General features: G+C 36.2%; 1 protein-coding gene across 1 annotated transcript; it reads left to right on the forward strand.

The window, feature by feature from the left end:
• Positions 1-2,720: 2,720 nt before the first annotated feature.
• Positions 2,721-7,342, forward strand: LOC149255083 (uncharacterized). Its single transcript, XM_089460309.1, has 4 exons — positions 2,721-3,664; positions 5,407-5,863; positions 5,971-6,490; positions 6,651-7,342. The coding sequence occupies exons 1-2, from the start codon at positions 3,444-3,446 to the stop codon at positions 5,708-5,710; spliced, it is 525 nt and encodes a 174-aa protein (XP_089316435.1). The 5' UTR covers positions 2,721-3,443; the 3' UTR covers positions 5,711-5,863; positions 5,971-6,490; positions 6,651-7,342.
• Positions 7,343-26,353: the final 19,011 nt, after the last annotated feature.

Consider the following 26,353-nt stretch of genomic DNA (forward strand, 5'->3'; position numbering starts at 1 on the left):
CAACCTACCACAAACCATCTACTAGAATAAGAACATAAGATAGGAGATGAGCTTAAGAGTTAGATGAAGTCACATGAGCTGGGTTCTAAGTACTTGTTCTTGCAAGGCCAAAGGGCTTTGGATCATACTGGAGATGACTCTCCAAATGTGCTATGTGGGCATCTGATCTCTCTAGGTAGTATCATTGATGATGCTTAATCCTTTGAATACCATTCAAGAATGATATTATGTCATTCATGTCTTCTCTCTTTTCCTCTATGATGCGACTGAGCAAAGTCTTCAGTTGCCAGTGAAGGGTGACAAAGTGCATGTATTGGTTCCTTCATCCCCAGCTGTGACCAAGGTCGGGTAACTAATTAGAAACCTTTGCAATGAGCTTTGTGACAGAATAAGCTTGGTGGTCTTGAGCCACATGAGTCTCCAATTGGTGAATTTCCTCTCTAGTACTAGGAGAGGTCACTGCATGGTATCCAACTATTGCATATTGAGCTTGAGATTGCACACACAACTGATTGTGCTGGACACGACCACCCCTCCCTACCGACCCTCACCCACATCTCATTCATAGTCTGTCCATGGCTGAGAAAGGTAAAAGATCCTAGGAACAAGCCTTGCTCCTGCTGTCAATAAGTTCCTACAAAACCTGATAGACTTTGTCCCCGACACCTGAAGGGGACCACAACAATACATTGAGTAGATGTCTCTTCCTTAAAAACTCAATAGGTGCACTAGACACCACAAATACCAACCCCAACAAAGGTCCAAATATCTAGTTGGCACCCAGACAACCACAATATACAACAAGGCAGAAGCGATGGGATAACAATATACAAGGACAATGATAAGAATAAACATCGGGTTGATACTTCAATGCTGGGACAAGCCGCATAATAGGAACAACGCACCCCAACAGAGCATAGACCATAGGAAAACCAAATGAAGCTTCAAGTAGAAACGACACCAATAACATAAAAGCATAGAACAACAAGAACCTAAATCACAAAAATTACCCAGATACAAAAGCACCAACATGCCAGGCTTGACAAGGCCCAAACCTGGGTATGTTGAGTAGGTGTAGTGGTGAAAACCCTTGCAACACACTGAGGACCCCGCACATGCACCCTTTGTGGGACTATCACCACACCATCAACCAAAATTATACACTTCTGCGAAACCTAACTCCTATACAAAAGCCTTACCCTCCTACAATGAAATTCGCTATGGGTCATCCAGAAGCCCTGCCACAATCGCTCTACAAACCAATGAGACCTTGCTCGGAAATAAATAAATGTCATCCCATATGGCTAACTTTCCCTACTTAGTTGTCGAAGTTGCCAAGCAAGCCAAGGGAAGTTTACTCCCACCTGTGATGGGTATGTTTGTCTTGGACTCTTTAAATGGAAAACCACACGCTAAACCATTACACCCAGGAGCCAATAAATGAACTAGTTTGGTAGCTTGTGCGAGTTGAAATGTCACATGCATTTGACCCCCCCTTTCCTACCCCTCCCCTCCCCCAACATTAAATGCATCAAGAGGGAGTGGGGTGGCGAGCACCCCTACTAATTCTTTTTGCCACATTGTAATTCACCCCAATCACGAAAGTTTAATATTATAATTAAATAATCTAATTACATTCCGTTGAAGTTGATTTAAATAATATTTTTTTTCATATTAATTAATTAAAAAATAAATACTTTAAATTTTATTTTAAGTTTTAACTTATTATTTTATTTTAAGTCACATTCTACATCTAAAATAAAAAATAATTTGTATTAGAAGTTTTTTGGGCATTTTTTGGTCAAATTTGTGCAAGATGAAATAAGAATTTATTGAAATTACAAATTTAATACGTGAACTTTACAAATTCATGTATCCCAAATTCTTTTCATAACACTAAATCCATTTATACATTCAAAAATAATTTTTAAATAACAAAAAAACAAAATCCAACAAAAAAGTTGAAAGTTGTTTTAGTACCACTTTTTGGAAGCTTTTCCGGTGGGTTTTTCCACTCTAATTTCTCTAAAATCGGGTAGGAATTTATTGAAATTACAAGCTTGAACCCATATATACAACAAAAAACCAGGGATTTCACCTTAAATTTTTCCACTGAATTCGGCACTGGAAAGTCCAAAAAATCACACTAGAGATAACTCAAAAAATTGTGTTGCCAACTACCAATCATTATTGTTTTGTTGAATTCCAACCAAATGCTTCAAAACATAAACTAGTTAGAAAAATCCAATAAATGACTTCAACACCATCAAGAACCCTAGGGCATTCAAAATCTTGATGCTTGACCGCTATAACCCATATTTCCAAAAAATTCTACCAAAATTTTCACTATTTTACTGGAGAAAGTGTGGCTACCAAATCTTCACAAAATTGCGCATAAACTAGTTAGAGAAAACCAATAAATGACTTCAACACCATCAAAAACCTGGGGCATTCAAAATCTTGACAGTTCACCGCTGTAACCCATATTTCCAAAGAATTCTGCCAAAATTTTCACTATTTTACCCGAGAAATTATAATTACCCAATCTTCACAAAATTGTGCAGCGTTTTCATTGTTTTCGGGTTAAAATTGTGGCATCGTTAGACTCGGACGGTGTGTTAATGTGAGTGGAGTAAGATACCGATGTGATTTAACATTATTGAATTGGTAACTGATTAGGGTACAGCTGTGTTGATGGGACTTCCAAAGATTTTCAAGTGGACCGAGTGCCATACAGCTATGTTGATGGGACATTAAGAATCTTAAATTAGTGGGACACTCTTAATTTAACAATGAAGTGGGGCAGGGTTCAGCTTTACTATTTTAGGTTTTGACCTAATCTGTAAGATCTTTCCATTATGCTGCTAGAGTATCATGGGTGTGGGTTACCGCTAATCTTCCAACATATAGGGATGAATTGGGATGGTGTGATTGGCTATGTTGAGCATTCGCAGTGCCCCATTGAGGTTCGCAAGTTTTCAAATTTCATTTCTGCCACCACTCAGTGAGGTTGCAAGTTTTCTGTGACGCGGCATGGAAAAGAAAAGCAGCAGCTGGAGTTTCTATTTTTCCGGAGGACAATACCCGTCTTTGGTCTGCTCCAAATGCTCGTTTAGATGCACCGTCTTCTTTTTCTGCCACTGCTAAAAGTTACTGGTAATTTTGTTTAGATGCCCCCTCTTCTTTTTCTGCCACTGCTAAAAGCTACTGGTAATATTGTTTAGATGCCCCGTCTTCTTTTTATCTGCCACTGCTAAAGCTGCTGGTAATACCAACGCTTCTTCTCCCGCAGTTGAAATCCAAGAAGTCGATCTAGCGCCGCATTATCCCCCAAACCCTTCATTTTCTCCTCACCTCCTCTACTTCCTCCTCAGTCGATCTAGCGCCGCATTATTCCCGAAACCCTTCATTTTCTCCTCACCTCCTCTACTGGCGTTCCAACTATGGTATCGCAAGGCGGCTGTTCTGAATCTTCAGATGCTGCTGCTAATAACAGTGATGTTGCAGATGATGATCGGGTTCAAGGGATGCCCTCCTCTTTCAGCGTTCAAACAGTGTCCGTGCTGAGGGAAGGGATAGAAGATATAATAATAAAAGCAGCAGAGTTGATAGTGGAAGCCTCTATCATATCCTGCTCTCAAATTGATTCTTCCAAATTTATTAGGTGAGTACTTCTACAGTTTTACTATCAGAGATCATCTTAACCTTATTTCAATCATTTTAATCTAGAAGATATATAATAGCCCTGGAGATTTGTTTCTTCCAAATTTATTAGGTTGAGTGCTTTAACAGTTTTACTGTCAGGGATCATCTTAACCATACTTCAATCGTTTTAATCTAAAAGGTATATCTTAGCCCGGGAGAGGGATAAAAAACACAGGCTAGCAGATCTATATGGAGAAAGGATATAAAAAGCACTTAATCTAAACCCTGATATGATACAAAGAGTAGAAAATCTATTGAAGTGAGATATACGGAGTAGGGTAGAAAAACACAGGCTAAAATATATATACGTTTTTTTTTATTTAATTATAATTTCCGTTCATGAAAATTTGCGCTATATTTTCGCAGCATAATTTTAAAAGTACATTTCTTCTGCATAAGATTTCATTTTTAGATTAACCAGTAAAATTTGAAACAGAGTGAGTATTATCATATTGGAAATTGATAATACATTGGAGTGATTTAGGTTGGGAATTTATAATATATAGAATGATCGCGGAACAGTCCTCAATTTTATGGGTTGTCACTCTAATTCAATGAACTGTCCTTATAATTATAATTAAGAGTATAGCCTGTATAGGCTCATTCAATGGACTTGTGAGTTATACGCTAGATATATCAATAATTTGTGATAGCCCTGCTATTTCAAGGTTGAGAAGTCTCAAGATACATGGTAATGAATTTGAATGTCTATTCTAAGAAGACATTTACCTTTCTAACCTTATCTCACTTCCCACCGATTAAATTTTTTAAAAACATTAAAAATTTTATATCCAAAAACATTAAAAATTTTATATCCATTTTACATAATTATTAAAAGATATTAAAATCTTAATATCTTCTTAGTATATCTCTTTAGATAAAAATGTTAAAATATTCAAATTTCCAGATCTACTTGAGTCTTGTATATCTATTAAAAAAATATAGACATTTTTTCATCTTTTATAAAGCTTTTAAAAAAATAAATTAAAATGAATCTTTTTATTCATATAGTTTTCCATTTCATAATATTTTCTGTTTTAGGTTATCTACTGTTAAAACATCTCTTTTCCCATTTCTCTTATAAATTCTGACGTTTAGGCCTCTTTATCATCTCTTTTCCCATTTCTCTTATAAATTCGGACGTTTAGGCTTCTTTATCATATTAAATTTATGTAAAAAACTTATCTCACTTCCCACCTATTAAATTTTTTAAAAACATTAAAAATTTATTACCTACTCTACATAATTATTAAAAGATATTAAAATCTTAATATCTTCTTCGTATATCTCTTCAGATAAAAATGTTAAAATACTAAAATTTCCAGATCTACTTGTATATCTATTAAGAAATATACACATTTTTTTCAAGGTTTTATAAAACTTAAAATAAATAAATTAAAATGAATCTTTTTATTCATATGGTTTTCCATATGGTTTTCCATTTCATAATATTTTCTGTTTTATGTTATCTACTGTCGAAACATCTCTTTTCCCATTTCTCTTATCAATTCTGACGTTTAGGCCTCTTTATCATATTAAATTAATGTAGATCCACTTCAAATCTTTTTTCCCCTTTCTTATCGTATTTAAATTTATATTGATAGTTTTTTCCCTGTATGTGTGGGCTTTATTGTTGCCGTTCAATTTATTTAAATTTATATTGATAGTTTTTTTCCGTGTATGTGGGCTTTATTGTCGCAGTTCAATGAACCTTCCAGCTTCTCCTTCCACTGATTCAACCATTGTAAGGCAAGATAGCGCCCTAACAATCGATGAAGAAATTAAACTTTTGATGTCATCAACTCATAAGAGATTGAGGGGTTTATTACAAATAACACCCACAAATTTGGAGCAGGCATATGCACTAAATCAATTGGTAAAAAATGTAAGCCAAGAGTACAATAATAAGAAATTTAATGTTGTAACTCCATCCAAGGTCACTACCAAGAGGCGACATAGTTTCTTGAGCCCAACAAAAAAAGGGGGCAAAGTGTTCCTGCATTGAAATCAAGAAAATATGGACCACAGTTTCTAAAGGTTGGACGGTGTCGTGGAAGGAAAATAAGCATGAATGAACAATTGGAGATTTCTTCTACAAAAGAAATCAATCTGGACCACACATCTAGAAGGGTACAAGGTTCTATTTTGCAAAATATTGGTATGGAAAATATCAATTGATGTATCATTTTATGTGAAATTCAAAATATCATTATCTTCATTTCTTTCAATGCAATTGCATAACAATGTGTTTTTTTTTTGTTACAGCTGAAAAATCCACATCTCATCATACTTCAAGTTGCCAAGTTCGTTTATTTCATGTGAATAATGTGGATCAAAGATCCATTTCTAGATATCTGTTCATATTTTCTAGACATCTGTTCATATTTGAACGTTTGATGTTTTAGTAAAAAGATCATTTGTCACTAGAGATCAGGGATATGAAAATCGGTTACCAAAAATGAAAGAAATGAGTTAAAGGACTGTATCCTATTTTCCATTCAACATGTCAAAATTGAGTTAAAGGAAAATCTATTCATATTTGAACGTTTGATGTTTTAGTAAAAAGATCACTTGTCACTACAGATCAGGAATATAAAAATCGGTTATCAAAAATGAAAGAAATGAGTTAAAGGACTGTATCATATTTTCCATTCAACATGTCAAAATTGAAAGAGTTGAAATACTTGAAGGAGCGGAGATACTTGAAAGCGCTGAGATACTTGAGTTTATAGTCATGAGTAGGTGGATTTGGCCATGATTCTTTGTTCTTTTCTCATCTATTCAGGTACATTCCAGAACTGAAATTTACTCAAAAAGGCAGATCTATTTCACATAAATATGTAGTCCCTTTTTTTGTTTTGAGATTTTGAACCCATATACGATAATATTTTATTAGTTTTAATGATTTGATTATGATTTTCACATGTAGATTGTATTATATGCAGATGCTTTACAATATCGAAGACATGGAATTAATGGAAAGTTACTTTCCCATGTCTCTGAACTTCTCTTCCAATGATCTTTTGCTGCTCCAGAATTTGCTAATAAGCAAGTATTGAGAATGATCCACGTTGCTGAGCTAAAAAACTGTTTGAAGAGTTATGTGATCTAAGAAATGGTTTACATTGGTGTTGGAGTTTGAGGCAATTGCAAAGATTTGGATCATTTAGAACAATAAAAATAACTTATTTTTAAATAGAGAAACTACCAGGGTCAATTTCGAAGTATCTTTAGAGGGTACTGAGCTGTTCCACTTTGAGGTTGTGGCATTTGACAAAAGATATGAATTTTCATTATAGTCTTTTCCTTCTGTTGCATCTTGTAATACTTAAAAGTGTAGTGTCAAATGTTGCATCATTGGTCATTCCACTGATTGGTGGTGTACTAAGTAACCGTTGGTTGAACATATTTTTGTCTTCTCTCTATCTTTCTTCTATGCTGTTGTTAGTAGTCATTTTTGCTTTGTCTGTCTGGCCAAGAACAGCGAGAGCAGAACTTTCTGAAGAATACGAGGGGGCGGCCTCAAGGCCAGATGTTCCCTCGTACCGTGTTAGAAGATTTTTGTATGAATTGCAACAGAGATCTTGGGCCTTCATTATTTGTTGAATATACCCATGATAAGTTGATTTTATTGTAATGAGAATGTTAGTGCTTCTTCTTGAGATCTTTTGTGGAAAATACAAATGCAAGCATGTATATTGATTCTTTACGGGCAGGAATTTGTTGATATGAATATTTGTGCACGAATCCTTGATTGATTTTATAAAAAGCATATGCTTTGAGTTAAGACTTTGTTAGGACAGTCTGAACATTCTGTTTGTTTCTACTTAAAAGAACCTAGGATTCCAAGGATATTTATCCACAAATAAAAGGTCTGGAGGTCTTAACCCTGCAAAAACAAGGATACCCGTTCCATATACGGAAAGTATGGAGTTACCAGCTCTAAAAGCTTTAGAGGTAAACACCAAAAAAAAATTAAAAAACAATAACATTATAATATAGGAATAAAAAATGATCAATGATGTGGATTTCATGGAGAATCAAGGATCCTAATTCCCTATAAAAAGGTACAAATGCTGCATCCATTTTATGAAGCTTATGATTCTTGTTGAAGTTAAGCCCTTGTTATGACAGATCGAACATTATGCTGGTTTATGTAAAATTAACGAGATTAATGGTTCTGGATATTGTTATCCACAGATGTTAGGTTTTGAGGCGAAAACTCAGTAAACAGGGAGGAAAAGAAACGTCAAAGACGTTATATAAAATTAAAAATGTGTTAATGATATGTTAATGTTCTGATGTGAAAGCTTTGTAAACTGGAATAAAAATAACATTATCCATTGGTTGGTTTTATAGTCTGAAGATAAATATTTCGATATTAGTTAGTGTTTAAGAATAAAAAACTAAGCACAAGTAACTTAATTCTTATCGTTCTTACTGAAAAAAAACTTAATTCTTATCGTTAGGGGTGGCAAGCTTGGTAAATGGATCCTGAAAAAGATGAGCAGGATGAGAGCGCATTTTTCTTGTGAAAGGTTGACAAAGATGGCATTTATCAACCACTTCAACCCGATCTTTAAAAATTGAAGACTAGAATACCCTGATGAGCGTGCCATCATTTTTCATGTGAAAGGTTGACAAAGATGGCATTTATCAACCACTTCAACACAATTTTTAAAATCGAAGACTAGAGTTACCCTGATGAGCGTGCCATCATTTTTCATGTGATTATCAACGACTTCAACACAATCTTTAAAAATCGTAGACTAGAAATACCCTGGTCCACCATGAAATTTTTTTAACTCTTTTTCATCCTCCTCATAAGCCAAACAATGACATAGTATTGAATCAATCTCATGACGATAAAAACCGCAAGCTCCACCATGAATTTTTCATTCTCCTTACAAGTCACCATTTCATTCTCCTTACAAGTCACCACAGGCTCTACCATGAAAATCATTTAACACTTTTTCAGAAAATCATTTAACACTTTTTCATTCTCCACATAAGTCAAACAGTGACATGGTATTGAATCAATCTCATGATGATACAGAGTATTGTCTACGATTAAATAATTCTTAGCAAGATTTTGAACACTCAGCTAATCTTCAAGTGAGAATGATGATTAAATAATTCTTAGTAAGATTTTGAACGCTTTGCCAATCTTCTTCAAGTGAGAATGATGGAGGGAAATTCGAAGTATGGAGATATATTAAAATATACCCATACCAAGGATCTTGCAAGATGAGAAAAAGGTGTTCGTATGGAAACCAATCCTCGTCATTAATTTTATCATTCTTCAGGTAGCTTCAGGATCAATTTTGCAAAAATCAAGGATTTTATTGACTTGGGTAACTTAAAGTCATGATCAAAGTCTTGCAAACAATTATCCATTTATTGAACTTGCCCCCAGTTGCTCGCTCGCCTAGTGAGGGCATATTGAAATGGATTAATGTTGGCAATCATAATGGTTTTCTTAAGAATAATATAATGTCAAACCCTTTGAGAATACTATAATGTCAAAGTCTTTGAATAACGTGAATAACGGCTAGTGCTAATTTCTAGATATGAGACTCTGAATAACGTGGACAACGGCTAGTGCTAACTTCTAGAAATGAGACTATTGAATTTCAGGATCGCCCAAAGCATGATTGAGGTAATAGATGACATGTTTTATGAGTAAATCATCTTCCTAAACTAGAACCATACCAATGGTAGATTCTGTCGGATCAGGTGGATTGAGTAATGGAGTAGAGTTCAATGCCTTTTTCAAAGCATCGAAAAGTGATTGTGCATACTCATCCATCCCATATGAATGAGATTTTATTTTTCAACAAATACATAAATCCTTTAGTAATTTCAAGGGTTATTTACGATGAATCTCCTTGAAAAGTTAGATTTTATTTTTCAACAAATACATAAATCCTTTAGTAATTTCAGGGTTATTTACGATGAATCTCCTTGAAAAGTTAGGTTTTTTTTGAAGACTTTGAAGCCGATGAATACTAGCTAGGGGAAGCAATTGAAATATTGCATTAACGTTTAGAAAATTGATCACAATCACAATCCCTTGTTCGAAACTACAAATCCCAACAATCAACCAAAAGTCACAACAAAATGTTTGTGTAGATTCAACCTAATATTATAAAAATGACATCGCTAAAAAATCTTTTGAAGGTGACTTGGGTGATCATTATCCAAGTCGACGTCTGTAATGTGTTTAATGTCATGGAAGGTGTATGACATAGTTGACTTGGATGATGATCATCCAAGTCAGATTTTGTAATGTGTTTCATGTGAAGGAAGTTGTATGACATAGCCTTGTGGTAGGTAGCCCTAACATTTTGTAATCCAAAAGGCATTTTTTGAAATGCAAAAGTTCCCCATGCGCATATAATATTGTCTTATGGTGGGCCTTCTGGATGGATTTCTATTTGGTTGTAGCAAAAAAGATCCATCTAAAAAGGAAATAATTTCACTCATTGCATATCCATTGATGATTTGGTCAATAAAAGGCGTGGGGAAGTTATCTTTTGGACAAAGCCTTGGTAAGATCTCGAAAATCCATGCATAACAGAATCATTTTTTTTTTTTTTTAATCATCAACGAGAACATGATTTGAAACCCATTCAATAAAAGGAATAGGGTAATTGAAGCTAGTTTTAAGTAATTTTTCTACCTCAATGTTAAAAGTAACTGCCTTCTTAGGATTTACTAGTTGAAGCTTCAAGGGAATATGTTTTGCATTTTCATAATTCTTGATCTATTGTGGAATGATGTTGAGATTAATACTTGACATTTCCTTGTAAGACTAGGAAAAAACGTCATGAAACTCTTTAAAAAGATCAATATAGACCTTAATGCCATCAACATAACAATATGCCCCTATAAAGATATTTTCTACATGTTGACATCATGAGAAATGTTCACTTGCATGGTATTGAAAATGTTTTCCATGTTTCCTTTGGCAAAAATATCAGAGGTAGCCAAAGGGTTCAAGGGTTGGTGAGCACTCCATGATGAAGTTGAACCAGATAAACTTGATCTAACCCTGTGCAACCCTGGGAGAAAAATGAGCAATGATGCAAATTATCCCACGATTTCTTTGGACTAGTCATTGCTTTTAGGATAGCCTCATGAGATGAAAAAACAAAATTAAGACAATCCATGGACAAAGTTGAGTTAGTTGCTCAAATGAGTACCATACCAAAATGCAAATCCTCTACCGAAGAAGGGATTGGATCAGGGTTTGTATGTCATTCATGACAACTTGATAAGTGATCTTGACTACAGTCAATGGAACAAACATTACTATGAATTGTCCTTCTTCAATTGTGGTTGAAGGAGAAGGAAAAATCCAAGGGTCCTTAAAATGATTGGTTCGAAAAGAAAATTTGCAAGGGATCGACATAGAAGATGCATAAGTAGTGTTAATATATGCAACTAGGGAACGAAAACCAAAAGTGCCAATTCAAGATGAGTATGTTTTAGCCCCAAAGTTCTCTGAAGGCTTATGGGAATTTTCTGTCAACGAGATGGTGGAATCTACGTGGAACTTAGGTCAATATGGCTATAAGCCATTTGATCAATGGTAAGGATTTTCCCTTCACAAGGGAAGTATAATATGTAGAAAAAAATCAAAATAATAGCTTACATTGTGTATACCCCATTATGCCCCAATAAAATATTGTAGTCAAGTTTTGCATTGACTACTTCCACTTCCATGTCAATAATTTTCCAACCTAACCCAATCAGAAAGGCAGGAATTATCTCATGAGGCTTATGCTAATGTCCATCGAATGTTGTTAGTAGAGTTGGAAACAAAACCAACTCTGGAGACCAACTCTGGAGACCTTACACATGTGGAAGCCCCTTTATCGATTGTTGTTCAAAATATAGTCTTTTTAATATATGCTACACGAATTTAGAAGGCAACATGGTGAGAAAGTTGAACTATGACATTTAAGTATCAATCATCGTTAATCGAGAATTCTTCTAGTCAATAGCTCTAATTGTTGTGAATATATGCTTCGTTGCAGAGTAAAGCACTTTAAATGTCGACATAGCACATGGTGTCTAGTCTAAATCTTCCACAATGGAATAATTCAGAGCAACCCTGACATTGGAATTATAAGTGGAATGTTTTACAGAACCTTTCAACATCCGAGATATAGATTCAACCACATGTTTCTCTATGTGAAGAGGTTCATGTGAATCAGAGACTTGCTTAACTTTAGAAGAATTGGGGTCTCCATAATCATAGGCTCAAGCTGATAAGTCGACTTGAGAATTAAACATGTAGATATTCGATGAATGATCCCCCTCATTAAAATCAAACTCGTTTCCCACTTGTTAGGGTCTTGTTGATCTGGGGTAGCATCAGATGTGCTCTAGCCACGAATTTTGGTGGAGAGGCCGGGGCACATGAGATCTCCAATACCCAGAAAGGGTTTGGGCGGATTCCAAACAGATTATGAAATATTAAAATAATTAATATTTTTAATGGAGTCCCTAAGTTTAAATTTAGGGAAAATAAAATATTAATGTGTATTAATATGAATCCGTGTTAGAATGGCCCAAAAGACATGGATCAAGCCAGATCTAATCTTAGCCGTTGATTAGGGACTTAATCTCCGCTGTTGAGATGTCAACAGAAAAAGTATAGGAGGAGGCTTGAGGGGCACTTGGAGAACACACTGAGGGAGACTAGTGAGTTCAATTTCTGGAGCGGTGTTTGTTGAGAAATTGAACCAATGGTCTGGAGAGAAGTCAGGAGGCAACAAGAACGGAACAGAGAGACAGGAGATCAGCACAGAAGAGGCAATTGCAGAACTAGAAGAGGCCACATAGAGGCAGAGGACACTGCGCAAATCCAGAAAGGCCTGCATCATCCATGCAGAGGTTGCAGGAGTGATGCAGAAGCCCAAAGAGGCTGCATAGAGCCTCAGTGGGTTGACGCAGAGGGTTTCAGGTTGACGTAGAGAGTTTCAGGGTGTAGCAGAGGTTAGTATGGCCTACGCTGGGTTTAGGGAAGTGCTGGAAGTTTGTCTATATATGGGTAAGCCAATTTGGCACCCTATTGTACAAGAAAATTGTTGAATAATAAAATCATCCCTTGCTGCACCGCTTTTTCCACATTGGGTTTTTCCGGGGACATTAGTCAAAAATAACTGTGTCAATGTGTGCATATTTTTGTTTCTGTATTACGATGTGATATGTGCAGCAATGTTTATTTTAATGTTTGTTGAAGTAATTTCATGAATAACTTATGATGAAATAAGTAGGAAAAGTAAATCAGTGGTTGCAGTGATAGAATTTTCACATGGTATCAGAAGAAGTAATCAGAGATAGAAAGGCAAAATCAGTTATGGGTCAAGACCATGATGCAGAGACATCCACTTCAGGGGATTCACGCAGATTTTCCGAAGATTACATAAGAGAGAGAGATTTCGATTTCTCTATGTTGGCTTCCAGGTTGGAAGAAAAAGTGGCGTGCATGACTAGTGCTGCATCATCAGAAGTATAGTATATAGACAATGGAGCCTCGTGGCGTATGACGAGAATCAGGGAGTGTTTCTCAGAATATCGAGAAGAGAAGATGAATTTTCAGATCACTATGGGGAACAAGGCAAAGTGTACTCCAGTAGGAAAGGGTACCATAGTTTTTCAGGGAGAATCAGGAGAGCGATTCTGTGCCACAAATGTGCTTCATGTGCCAAGATTGGGGATGAACTTACTTTCTATGTCACAACTACAAGGTAAGGGTTATGAAGTCTACTTCATCAAGGAAAAGGTATACGTCAAACACCTGAGATAGAAAAAGAAAGTGCAGATCGGGATCAAAAGTAATCGGTTGTATAGATTACAACTAGAATCTACAATGGCACTAATAGACAGTCATGGGGACAAAGACTTGAACGAACTATGGCACAAAAGGATGGGTCACTTGCACCACAGAGCTCTGAGAATTCTCAGGAGCACTGTAACAGGAGTTTCGGATCTGAGTATGAAACGAGATGATGTATGCAGGGGATGCGCTCTAGGAAAGTATGCCAAGGCAACATTTCCTAGGAGAAACCACAGGGCCAAGAGTGTACTAGGATTGATACACTCAGATATCTGCACACCTATGTTCGTCAAAGCTCTCAGTGGCGCTGAGTATTCCCTTACCTTCATTGATGACCACTCGAGAAAACTTGAATCTATTTTTTGAAAACTAGGGATGAGGTTTTCTGTCGATTCAAGGAGTTCAAGGCCCTAGTGGAGAATCTGACAGGTTAGAAATCAAAATCTTGCGCTTAGATAATGGTGGAGAATATGTCGATAAGGAATTCACTGATTATTGCGCTATGGAGGGCGTCAGAAGATAGTGGACAACACCCTATAATCTGGAGTAGATTGGGGTGGCAGAAAGGAAAAACAAGACTATTGTAGAAGCAGCTAACGCTATGCTATATGATCAGGATATGCCAAAATTGCTGTGGGTAGAAGCATGCAACACAATTGTCTACGTTCAGAACAGGACTCCTCATTGGGCATTGGGCAAGATTACTCCAGAGAAAGTCTTCACTGGGAAGACACCTAAAGTCAGTGATTTCAGGATATTTGGGAGTTTGGCATATTGTCGCATACCCGAAGAAAAGAGGAAGAAGCTGGATCAAACTGCAAAAAAGGGGTATCTCGTAGGTTATAGTGAGAACGCTAAGGCATACAGGGTCTATTTTCCAGGGAGCAAGAAGGTAGTAGTACGACGAGATGTAAAGTTCATGGAGGACAGAGCTTTCAGAAGATCTCGCGAAATGCCTTCCAAGGAGTAGTGGAAAGAGTATCCGTTGGTCATGCCCTTCAACCAACGAAAGTGAAGAATCCTTCCTTAGACCAGGAAGATTCTCAAGATGAGGAAGAGGAGCAAACAGAGGCACCTGTTGGCAGAGGAAGAACCAGCAGGGAATTTTGTTAGATTCTGCGTGACGCAGAGAACTTCATCGGAGAGCCAAGGAACAGTGAAAAGGAGCGAAAACAACCAGACATGTATCAGGGGTTAGTAGCCCAGGATGGAGAGCCTGCCAGCTTCAAAGAGGCAGCTCAACATCGGGTCTAGCTAGATGCGATGGTGGAGGAGTATAACTCCATTATGGTAAACGATGTCTGGGAGGTGGTGTCAAGGCCTCAAGACAGATCTATGGTAGGTTCAAGATGGATATACAAGATCAAATATGATGCAGAGAGTGTATCGAAAAATACAAGGCCAAGTTTGTGGCTAAGGGGTATGCTTAAAAGGAAGGGATTCACTATGATGAAACTTTCACCCCGGTAGCCAGGTATACATCTATTAGCACTGTGATATCTCTTGCAACTCAGATGGCATGGGAGATCCATCATATGGATGTCAAGACGACATTTCTGAATGGGGTAATAGAAGAAGAAGTATACATTGAACAACCAGAGGGCTTTGAAACTCATGAGAAGAAGTATCATGTATGCACACTGAAGAAAGCCTTGTATGGGCTGAAGCAGGCACCAAGAGCTTGGTATGGTCGAATAGATGGCTACTTGCAGAAGATGGGGTTTGTCAAGAGTGATGTGGATTCGAATCTATACTATCTGTTCGTAGAGCGCGAGCCACTTATCTTAGTATTATATGTGGATGATCTCTTCTTGACAGGATCATCCAGACTCATTGAAGACTGCAAGAAGAATCTAGCCACAAAATTTGATATGAAGGATCTGGGACAAATGCACTATTTTCTAGGGTTGAAAGTTTGGCAGCAGAAAGGAAAAATCTTCCTTGGGCAAGGAAGGTATGCTACAGAAACTTTGAAAAGGTTCAGGATTGGAAACTGTAGACCTATGGCTACACCAATGATCACCAACTGGAAGAAGATTGATGCATTAGAAGACAATGATGTCGATCCCACCCTATACCGACAGCTCATAGGGTCCCTGATGTATCTAGTCAATACCAGGCCAGATATTTGCCTACGCTGTCAAAACCCTCAGTGAGTTCATGGTGGAACCAAAGAGGGCTCACTGGGCAGCAACCAAGCACGTTCTCATATATTTACAAGGAACAATTGATTATGGGCTCTTGTACAAGAAGGGGAAGGATATCAGGTTGAGTGGATTTACTGATGCAGATTGGGGAGGCAGTTCAGTGGATCGGAAAAGTACCTCTAGGTACTATTTCAACATTGGATCAAGAATAACCTCTTGGTGCAGTAGGAAATAGAAGTCTGTGGCTCTGAGCTCGTCTGAGGTAGAATATATGGCAGCAAGCACAACTTCGTGTGAGGCCATATGACTTTGAAAACTGCTGGTAAACCTATTCAAAAGAAATATGGAGGCGACCGGGGTCATGTGTGATAATCAGAGTTGCATCAAACTCTCTGAGAATTTAGTATTTCATGATAGGTCAAAGCATATTGATATATGGTGTCACTTTGTCAGAGATTGTGTCCAACGTGGAGTTGTACAGTTGAACTACACTCCTACAGGGGAACAAGTGGCAGATATCCTCACCAAGGTCCTTGGAAAGTCAAAATTTGACTACTTCAAGGAAAAGATGGGGATGGTAAAGAACCCCTTTTAGAAGTAGTGTGTTAGCAACACAGATGCAGAGGGAGTTGCAGTGCAGATGCAGTGTTGGGAGAAAGGACCAACATCAGCACAGATGCAGAGGAAGGTGCAGTGCAGATGCAATGCTGGGAGAAAGGACTAGCAACAACACAGATGCAGAGTGAGCTGTCGTACAAATGCAGCAGTCGCAGTGGCAGAACCATGGGTAGTAATACAGGATGCATCAGTGCAGAGGATGTTGGGCAGGGAGGCCTAGCATCAGCACAGGTACCGATGCTGGATGATCAGAGTAATAATTAGTAAAGAGTATTGCTAGAGCATAATGCTCGCAAAGAAGGAGTGTTGATTTGGGGTAGCATCGGATGTGCTCTAGCCATGAAATTTGGTGGAGAGGTTGGGGCACATGAAATCTCCAATACCCAGAAAGGGTTTGGCCAGATTCTAAATAGATCAAGAGATATTAAAATAATTAATATTTTTAATGGAGTCCCTAAGTTTAAACTTAGGGAAAATATAATATTAATGTGTATTAATATGAATCCGTGTTAGAATGGCCTAAAAGACATGGATCAAGCTAGATCTAATCTTAGCCGTTGATTAGGGACTTGATCTTGGCCGTTGAAATGTCAACAGAAAAAGTATAAGAGGAGGCTTGAGGGGAACTTGGAGAACACATTGAGGGAGACTAGTCAGTTCAATTTCTGGAGCAGGGTTTGTTGAGAAATTGAACCAGTGGTCTAGAGCGCAGTGAAGAGGCAACAAGTACGGAACAGAGAGACGGGAGAGCAGCACAAAAGAGGTAGACGCAGAACCAGAGGAAGCCACGCAGAGGCAGCAGAGACTGAGCAGAGCCAGAAGGGCCTGCATCATCCACATAGAGGTTGCAGGAGTGACGCATAATCCCAGAGAGGTTGCGCAAAGCCTCAATAGGTTGACGCAGAGGGTTTCAGGCTGATGCAGAGGGTTTCAGGCTGACGTAGAGAGTTTCAGGCTGTAACAGAGGTCAGTGGGGCCTACGTTGGGTTTAGGAAAGTGCTGGAAGTTTATCTATCTATGGGTAAGCTAGTTTGGCACCTTGTTGTACAAGAAAATTGCCGAATAATAAAATCCTCCCTTGTTGCACCGGTTTTCCCACATTGGGTTTTTCCGGGGACATTAGTCCAAAATACCTGTGTCAATGTGTGCATATTTTTGTTTCTGTATTACGATGTGATATTTGCAGCAGTATTTATTTTAATATTTGTTGAAGTAATTTCATGAATAACTTATGATGAAATAAGTAGGAAAAGTAAATCAGTCGCTGCAGTGATAGAATTTTCACAGGTCCAAACTTAGAAGCAATACTAACAACAAGTTTTTGACCCTAGGGGAAAAGGTTAGTGAGCACAACCGGTTGACTGGAGAAAACCTACTGTGCCAACAAGCACGAAGCATCTTGAATTTTATGGCATAGGTGAGTAAGATGATCACCCTTACAGAGCTTGCAAGGGAAATTAACCTTTTCCCTTTGCTCATTCTATCCCTAACCAATGCTAATGCTAGGCTTAGCTACATTCTCCTTCCCCTTCACGTTCCGTTTACTACCTCTACCTTTCTTCATCCCTTTGGATTGTTGGCCTCCTCTGGGAACAAAAGATTGGATTGCATTAACTAAAAAAGATCGCAAGGGTGAAGGGGTAAAGAGTCGAGCTTTCCTAGCAAATGGAAAATGTAATGACATTTGCTATAATTGGTTTGCGAGAAAAATAGCCTTGGTTGAATTAAGCGATCCCACCACACCATCGGCATGGGATCCTGGTTTTAGATTATCCGGGTCTATCTTTGGTCTCGACACATCGGGAAAGATATCATAAATGGCACAAGATTTGAGAATAAATCAAGTGCCAATGCTCGACCCTATAGATACTCTATTTTTCAATGTATACTTTTGAAAGGGACACATCTTTTGAAACTTGTGGTTGGTGTGACTTAAAGAACCGTTCAAGAAAAAATTTATTACGAATTTATGCTTTAATCATCCTCTTCTTTCTCCTCCATTCTTGAATATGGTTGGAGATATGAGTGGCTTTATCCTGTATGAAGTTAGCCGAGAGCTTAGTCCCAACATCATACCTGACAAGCAATTAGAAATGGTTCAGGAACACTGTCATCAGATTGTTAAACATAGAGAACAATCCCCCTTTTAATTCTATGTACCACTTTGTCACATTCCCAGTTAGGTTGCGTTAGAAAACGTTCAACCTGATTGAATAGTCAATTAAATAGTTCAAAGAACACCAAAGATGAAAAGTGGCGATATTATCAACAACGCCCTCGCCAGTCTTACCTTCGAATTTTGGAATATATGGCAGGATTTTAGTAGGGACAATGAGTCAATTTTGATTGTATTGGACTGACTCGTTTGCCAACTTGGAAAGATCTAGAAAATTCAATGTTGCTAGAAACATTAAATGCGTCTGAGCCACAAGGTTCCACCCCCCAAGAGGAGAGGCTCCTAGTTGATTGTAAAAAGGAAAAGAACAACCCATATTTACACTGGCACAAGGTTGTCAGGGGTTATTAATAGAAAATACCATATTAAAATTAAAACCTTGATCTCTTGAGCTAAATGATTGGAAACCTCTACTTATGTAATTCCCATGAGACGAAGAGGGGTTGCCTCCTGGCAATAGACCATTGGAAGAGGAAACACCTTGGTAAGGGTTCTAAACATTTTGAAAAGGCATAAAACTTGTCATCATCCCAATAAGAGGGAATAGACTACTCCCTGGATGACCAAACATTGAAAAAGGGATACCACCCATCAACCCACTTGAAGATGGAAAAGTTCCTCCACTCTGACCTGAGAATCCTTTGAAAGGATTAATACTAGAAGAAAATTAAGGGAATGGAAAAGTCCCACTCCCAACTGTGGGGTTTGAAGGAGGGACATGTCTACATTTGAAAGTATAACTCTGTAAAGGGGTCGAAAAACAAACCACGCTGGGCATAGATGAGGGGATAATAGACAAGGAAACGAATGAGATTGTAGGAATCCTAATCAAAGGCACCCCAAAAGGGAAAGCACCAATGTAAGAACGTTGGGTGCCTCCACTCGAGCCAGGAGCAGAGGTAGAGCAAACAACCACTGAAATTGGCGTAGAGGTAGAGATAGTGGAGAGAGGAGGGACAAGTCCACCACTAATAGTGGAAGACAAGATGTAGACACCCCTAGATTTAGTAGTTCTACTAGTGCCACTCATATTGGCCATTATGAAAGAAGGAAAGGTCAGAGGATAACTATGAGCCGGAACACCTACAAAATATACTACTAAATGATGGTCCCCTAGGAGTAGAGTATAAATTTGACTGGATCTCTCGCTTGTAAAGTACATTTTTTATGAAAAGGTTTTTTTTTTTTTTTTTTTGGGGGGGGGGGGGGGTGTTTAAATTACCCTTTGTGTGACGTTCGATATTTATTTTTTCCCATCATTTCAATAAGATATATTAGACGCATTCTTATTTTTCTTTTGTCATTTTTGTTTGGAAGCGTTATCAAACAGGTCCTATTACAACCCTTGAAACGAACATCAATGTTTTTCAGTGGAGCTGGAATATAACAAGAAATTTGTCGATTGCATGGCAGATGCATTAATTTCAAGTTATTAAGAACTTAATGGAATAGTTGTGGATTGCATAGCGGATCCATTAATTCGAACACCAAAATCATCAAACCTTACTATATGCAGTTCAATTAATCAATGTCAGTTAGTGGAGATCCATTAGCCACAACGACTAAAAAATTCTTTCATGAGATTGCACGTTATTTATGACTATCCCATGATAACACATCCTTAAAGTTATACCATGATAAAGACTCCTTCCATTGCATTTTTGGTTTATAATTAGTATTTTATAATTGAAAAATTCTGACCAATACACTTTGTGCATTGCAATTTTATAAGTGGACCTCCACTTCAGAAAATTTAAGATAGATGTAATTAATTAAGTGATGTTAATTGTTATTATGAATTGTACTTTAAAATGATATAATATTTACTATTTTAATTTAATTCAATCTTTGATATATTTAAAGATTATAGTGGTGAAAATAACGCGTGAAAAAGAATAATCAACCAACCAATAGACCTTTGAGTAAAAAGGAAGACTCAACGTTACCAATCTACAAACCTCGCACGCGTAAGTGCACGCGCACACACACACACGAGTTATGGCATAAGTAATTAAAACCGATTAAAACAAGAGCTATGTGAGGCAAAGTCCATTTTTGTGGCTAGGTATCCATTATTCCTGAGTGTTTATGACATCAAGAAATTTGTAAAATGAATGAGAAGGAATATATTTGCTTAAATTACTTACAAACTAGGAAGCTCTTAAATGTGCATGTGAAGATCTTTTAAACCAAAGATCCTCCTCTCCTCTGGCTACAACTTCCCCATTGAATAACTTTGTAATTCTATAGTCACAAACAACCTTCAAATAATAAATATAATTTATTAATAACAATTTGAAAAAAATTAATGAATCATTGGAAAAATAAAATTGTATTAAAGAAAATCTAAATCAGTTGAAAATATTAAAACTTATACATTAACATCAAGTTGGTGTGTTGTAATTGACTAAATTGATATATAGAAATGGATTATGTTTCAACAGAATCGTCATATGGGATTTATAGTTTTCCATCAAGTTTGAATGCATAATTAGCTATGAAAAAATCAAATTTTCCAATTATAGCCGCTAACACACAAGGTTATATTGTTTTTGTTTTGGTCAAAGCTTTTTGACCTTTTGTTTTGCAAAAATTTTTCTAAAGTTCTATAAAGTTCATAAAAAAATATTACATTAAATGAATTTAAAAAAATTAAAATCATATTTTTGTTTTTTGTTTTGTTTTTTTTTTGAAATTCAAAAATTATATTTTTTGAATGGTTACAATTATTGATTAAATTATTTTTATGGGGTTTATTTCTGAATTGTATTTACAAAATATAAATTTGAAAAAATATATAAAATTGACTCTTCTACTATAATGATAACAATTTGTACCAACTCTTTTATTGTAATGTATAATCAAACCTTACAAATCTTGGTTAATGATTATAAATGTAAGAATAAATTATATAAATGTACTTAATTATATTATTAAATGAGTGTATATATATATATATATATATATATGCTCAACTATATATATATTTTTGTTGGTCTAACTCACGGGGATTTGAACTTTGAATCATGCGGTTCGGTTGGATCTACCGGTTCTCGTCTGCGGCTCTCGTCTGCGGTTTGGTTGGATCTACAGTACTCCGTCTGTAGATCTATAGATCTGCGGTATAGATCTGCGGTGATCATTCTATTGATCAGATCTATTCTTTACATTCTCTGCGGTTCTACGGTGAATTCTCTGCGGTTCTACGGTGATCATTCTCTTCTGCGGTTCTACGGTTCTCGTCTGCGGTTCAGTTGGATCTACATTACTCCGTCTACAGCTTGCGGTGATCATTCTCTGCGGTTCTAAGGTGATCATTCTCTTCTGCGGTTCTACGGTTCTCGTCTGCGGTTCGGTTGGATCTACATAGTCCATGCATATATGTGTATATGGAGTTAGCTTTCGGTATAGATCTGCGTTCTCTTGATCAGATCTATTATGGAGTTAGCTTTCGGTATAGATCTGCGGCATTGAATTGAATCTGCAGTATAGATCTGGTGCAGATCGGCGGTATAGATCTGGGGCCTGCTCGCATTTACAGTTTATTTCACGGCTAGGTTTTAGATCTGAGGCTAGATCTAGGCAGCTAATTTCTGCGGTCAGATCTAGATCTAATCTTATCTTCTGTCTTATTTGTCTGCGGCTGGGTTCTACGAGCAAGTAAAATATGGCTCCGAGCTTCGCAAAAATAACTGGTGGCTCATCCGCCTCTGGAGGGCAATCTCCTGCCCATATCGTGAGTGAAGCCCCAGCTCCCACTATCCAAGTGGTCCAGGACTCACTCGATGAAGCTTTGAAGTTCTCCGAAAGTGCCCTAATTTGCCGGTTCAATGGTTTTTGGCCGCGGCTGATAGCACTCCACAATTGGATCTCGGAGGTATGGAAGCCTATCATTTCTGATGAAATTAATATCTACCCCTGTGCTAGAGGTTTCTTTATAGTAGATTTCGAAAATCCTGAAAGCAGACAATGTATTCTAGATTCCGGCCCTTGGTTTTGGGAAAAATCAGGCCTATTCATGAAGCCATGGAACCCATCATTCGATCCCTCTACAGCAGTGATAACCTCAGCACCAGTTTGGGTGAGATTGCCAAGCCTACCCTTGCATCTCTGGAATCTCTCCTCGCTAAAAGTCATCGGAAATGCAATTGGGAAATTTTACTGCAGGTGCCCAGAAACAGAGGAATATGCCAGAACCACCTATGCACGCATCTGTGTGGAAATGGATTTCAGCGCCGGATTCCCAGCTGAAATAAACCTAACAAGTAAAGACTATGTGTGGAACCAGAAGCTTGATTATGAAAGTGTCCTCTTCAGATGTCGATCGTGCTTTGAGACGGGGCATCTAGCCAAAAATTGCCCAAAAGCCTCTGAGAAAAATTTTGCTAGAAAAAACCACCACAGATCTACATGGTGGGAAGGAGCACAAAAAGAACACTACACTGTCATCAAAGAAGAAGAATATTCTAGAGAAAATGAGTCACAAGAAATCAAGGAAGAAGGAAACAACTCTCAAAGCAAGCAAGGAGAAAGCCCGCCCCAACAAATCAACAGTTATGAGGATTTGAATACCGCGGAAAATAAATCTTCATTTAACAGCAAAGCAGATCTCCTAAACCAAGCTTCTTCTCCGACTATAGATCGCGAAGCTAAGACACCAATGTCCCAAGAACCAGAAGAGATGAAGGAGATGCAAGACAAAGGAAGTTGGAAGACCGTAGAGAAAAGAAAGAAAGCTACAACACCAATCTCGCCAAGAAAGACGAGGAGCCAGACAAGTAAAAATTAAGAAAATTGTAGGTCCGATAGACCAATTTGGTCTCAGTGGACGTTAACCATCATCATCATATTACTTCATAATAAAGCAATTGCTAATTGAGCTACACCCCATGGACTAGATTAATTATATTATTAAAAAGAAAAACACATATATTTTGATGATGGTAATTGCTTATGTAATTTAGTTTTACTATTTAATGATCAAATTTTATATATTAATAGTATGAATTTAATTTTATATTTTAGTTATTTATTTAATTTAAAGTAATTAATTTCAATATATAATTAGGTAAATTTATATTTAGATTTAACTATTTGATAATTTAAAAAAATATAAATTTTGGTTATAAGAGTGAAATATTTTGAAAATAAACTTGCTTATATTTTTTGGATTTATCTATATAAATTTTGAAACGGGAACTGACACTGTTACCTGTTTCGTAGAGATAGCAAAAAAGTGACTTGATTTTGAAAAGGGGTGATGCAGAACGAACATGTTTTTTTTAGAGCATAGTTTTTGGAAGGAATGTCATGGGAAGGATATTTTATATACATTACGTTTTAGAATGGTAGTGCTTTTCATGCTGATTTTAAAAAGTGAGTATTCTGCATCACCCCCTTTTTTAAAAGACCTGTTTTTTGGTTTTAAATTTTCTAATGTATAAAATGTAAATAATTATTTTGTAAATTTGATCATTTTTGAAGTGGTCGTTTTCTTCACATTTTCTTGTTTTTTATTTTAATTTTAACTTTCTTTAGTGAGGTTTTTATTGTTTTGCATTTTTAAATTAGGAGGTTGATATTTAGAATTTTCGATATTCTACATATTTATACATCCTTAATTAATTTTTCAATCCACATGAAATAATTATTTCTGAAAAACAATATTTTTTAACAATGGACATAAAAATAACCATTTTTAACATAAATATAACTAAAAAACTGCACGTTTTGATAATTTTTTGTTAGAATTGACATGTCAAAATCACAATTTTTATACGAAAATTTTAACTAAAAATGATTAAATAATAATTTTATTTATTTATTTTTTTATGAATTTCATGTCAAAAAAATAATAATAATAATTTTTTTTTCAAAAAATAATGATTAACTTAAAAATTAATGCGAAAATCACATCTTAGAAATATTGAACGCATAACAACCTTAATTGAGTGTTTATTCTTCTCATAAAATGTCAAAGTCAAAACATTGCAAAGCTTTATTTCCAAGCATAACTTAAATTTAATCAACAATGTCACGTAATCCAAACTCTTCGTCCTCTAGGGTTTCATCATTGTCTTCTTCCACAATATTTTCTGCTTCCTTTTGCTCATTTTCCTCTTCTAATGGATCTTTGATGTCTGCGAATCTCCCAATGTATGTCTTTCCAAACATTCCATGTAATGGTGGGTGGGGTTCCTTTGCCTTTTTTGCCACACGTGATTCACTAAAGTCCCCTTTCTTCAACCCAATTTCTTGCATTGCATCTGGAAGAAATTGAAAAGCATTAATTCTTTGCTGAATGAAAGGCTGAAATGTTTAGAAATTTTCTTGAATAACTATTTCAAATACCATTTATGAAAAGATGGTAATGCAAGCACATAGAACCAATAAATAAGATTTCAAAGATGCAAGAGAATGTTATTGCCTAGTGGACAAATCTCTAGTCTCTCTACAAACAAGCTACACCAAAACCATAAAAAAAAACTAAGTCATTAAACCTTCCTAATTTTAGTTTATTAGGCATAGGTCACTATGTGTTAATATCATAGTCTAAAAATAAAATAAATAACTTACACCTCAAACTTACATTGAAAAGAAACATTAATACAAATGATCCAATTTCAATTGAGAACAATAGTTTATTATGAGGAAAACAAAAAGAAAAAACCCTTCTAATTCTAATTGAAACAAAGAGAAAATTTCAATATAAAAAACTCAACACCCATATCTAGATACATTATCACCGCATCTCTTTGACTACAAATCAAGCACTGGAGAAAATTTTTAATATAAAAACCTGAGCATCCATATATAGATACATCAACACCCCATCTTTTTGAGTAAAAATCAAGCACTCCTCTTTGTACATTAAAAAGGAGGGATGAATCAATCTATCTTGGTTTATGAGGAGCAATGAAAGATTTTTTTTTTATAATCTTCTAGTTTAGATCAACTAAATAAAAAGGTGTAATAACTAATCATTTAGTTTGGGTTGTTGTTTCTAAAAGGGTATGGCCCAAAGCTTAATTATGTCCAATGTCACTTCATAATCTAATGATATGTAAGAAAGATCTCTTCCACTTGAATTAATAAGACACTAGAAACCTCACATACTCAAAACAAACCTATTGAAAACCAATTTGATTCAATAGACCTAATCAAAACAAACATACAAGAGAATGTAAAAATGAACATTTGAGTATACTCAAATCTTGAAATTTGTGATCCCAATTCATAATTCTTTATTTATTTCTATCTCATCATACGTTAATTATTTTAGCAAAAGAAAAGGACACCTACATTTCTATCTTATTTGGAGTTCATTATTTTGGAAAAGAGAAAGAAACCTATGTGTTCATCTAGAACATGGATAAGAGGTAAACCGTGTTAGATTGTCTCTTTTTATTTCACAATACACACCAATAACCACTATTTTTAGCTTTCCAAGATTATTTAGCATCAAAAAATATCTGACAATGGAAGATTGGCAAATATTGTGTCATACACAATGATTGGAAAATATTGTGTCATACCCAATGAAAAACAGGATGGGAAGAAAACAAATAGATGTGGCAGATCCATGGGTGAAAAAGAAAAGTCATAAATACTAAACATATTGCAGATTTTTATAACTGCTTGCAAACCTGGTATAGATGCCTAATCTATGTATCATGAATAAGAGATTTGGATAGGTTATAATTCTGAGCTTAATAGAATTGTCAAAACTTGTGACTTTACAAACTCCTTTTTGTTTGGGCACAAGAAGGTCCTATAAAACCACAAGCACTTCTACCTTATTATTCATGATGATGCCAAAATCAATAAACATATTATAAACATTTTCTTCCTTATGTC

The sequence above is a fragment of the Pinus tabuliformis genome, chromosome 7 (genome assembly GCF_031772625.1).
Source record: "Pinus tabuliformis cultivar Carrire ecotype Pingquan chromosome 7, CPIR1, whole genome shotgun sequence".
Lineage (NCBI taxonomy): Eukaryota > Viridiplantae > Streptophyta > Pinopsida > Pinales > Pinaceae > Pinus > Pinus tabuliformis.